The sequence below is a fragment of the Sinocyclocheilus grahami genome, unplaced genomic scaffold (genome assembly GCF_001515645.1).
Source record: "Sinocyclocheilus grahami isolate Dianchi unplaced genomic scaffold, SAMN03320097.WGS_v1.1 scaffold1480.1, whole genome shotgun sequence".
NCBI lineage: Eukaryota > Metazoa > Chordata > Actinopteri > Cypriniformes > Cyprinidae > Sinocyclocheilus > Sinocyclocheilus grahami.
The window spans coordinates 20,828-22,307 of record NW_015506659.1 but is presented as its reverse complement, the minus strand read 5'-3'; the positions used below and the strand labels follow the sequence as shown (position 1 = coordinate 22,307).

The 1,480-nt window shown below is 43.6% G+C and overlaps 1 protein-coding gene across 1 annotated transcript in view; it reads right to left on the bottom strand.

Annotated features, from left to right (window-relative positions):
* Nucleotides 1-34: 34 nt before the first annotated feature.
* The window catches only part of LOC107570581 (GTPase IMAP family member 4-like), a 3,811-nt gene continuing 2,365 nt past the window's right edge, over nt 35-1,480 (bottom strand). The window contains exons 2-3 of the mRNA XM_016256813.1: nt 679-714; nt 35-534 (exon numbers count right to left, since the gene is read on the bottom strand). Of these exons, the coding sequence (XP_016112299.1) occupies nt 35-534; nt 679-714 (536 nt within the window). The remainder of the gene's footprint in view (nt 535-678; nt 715-1,480) is intronic.

Here is a 1,480-nt window from a genome sequence, read left to right as displayed (position 1 = left end):
GTTAATTATTCATATTTCCCCATGAGCTGATTCGCTACACTTTATTGTTGAAGACGTGATATCTTCCCCCACAGCGACTCAGGACTTCTTTCAGGTCCTCGCTGGCTTCACTGATGTGCTCCTCTATAGAGTGTTTCAGTTCATCCCCGTGAGTGAAGAGGACGATTGTGTGTTTATCTGCTTCTTCTCCGAATATGGCTCTGATCTTCTCCACGGAGAGTTTCTCCTCTTCAGTAAATGGGCCGAACTGAATGACCAGGACGATGGCGTGAGGTCCAGGTGCTGTCATGTTTATACACTTACTGATCTTCTGTGTCAGAAGCTCTTCCTCTGAGATATCTGTGTCAAACATGCCTGGTGTATCTCCCAGAGTAATTTCTCTCCCTGCCACATTTTCAGTCACTTTGCCACACTCTTTGGTTACAGATGAACCGCTTTCTGCAGCTGTGAAGGCAGTTCTGCCCAGGATGGTGTTTCCAGAGGAGCTTTTACCTGCTCCAGTCATTCCAACCAACACCAGCCTTCTCTGGGAAACTGAAAAGGTGAGAGGATACGATCATGTGCACTCAAATGAAACCGATTGCAGCTCACAAGCAGATTAATTGACTGTAAAGTATAGTTTTAAGTCATAAAGTAAGCAAATGCCTATATTGTGAACATCTGTGCGTGTATACTCACAATTTGGATGACCTAAACCAAAGCTTCCCCTTCTTTCTACAAAAAAATTAGTAGACATTCAGTTAATTCTATATTTTTGTTTTGTTGTAGTTTGGCGGAACAATGTCCGATCTCGTCAAACTTTAACCTAGTTTTTATTTTTATATCAGACATGTCTTGGGAAAATGTAATGACTGTTTTGGAAGGATGTTTGATCAAAACTGAAGAGACATCTTATCAGATTTCGCTCAGATTTATCCACCATCGGTGACACTAATATCTGATTGCATTCAGTACTTGCTCTGCAGTAAACCGCTGAACCATTTCATGTTTTATGCCTAAATAATGTTTCACACATTGCCAGTGTCACGAATCCGGTCAACGAACTTTCCTATTCATTGACTCTCGCACTACACACTGTTGCACATCACCCCGGACTACATTTCCCATCATGCATCACACTGATTGCACTCAGCACGAATTGCACACACCTGTTTACACTGATTGCACCCAGCTGTTTCATATCACTCCCTCACTATATAACACTCACTCTTATCCCTTCCCTCGGCCGAGTATTGTTTCAGCGTTTATCACTCTCCTAGAGATAGCTACCTTACGGAGCCCTAGTCATTTGCCTTAGCCTTAGCCTTAGCCCTAGTCATTAGCCTTAGCCTTAGCCCTAGTCGTTTGCCTTAGCCTTAGCCCTAGTCATTAGCCTTAGCCTTAGCCCTAGTCATTAGCCTTAGCCTTAGCCTTCCCGTTTCTGATCTTCGCCTGGTTCCCTGGATTCACCCCTTTTGTCTTGCCCCTTTTGATTCTGTCT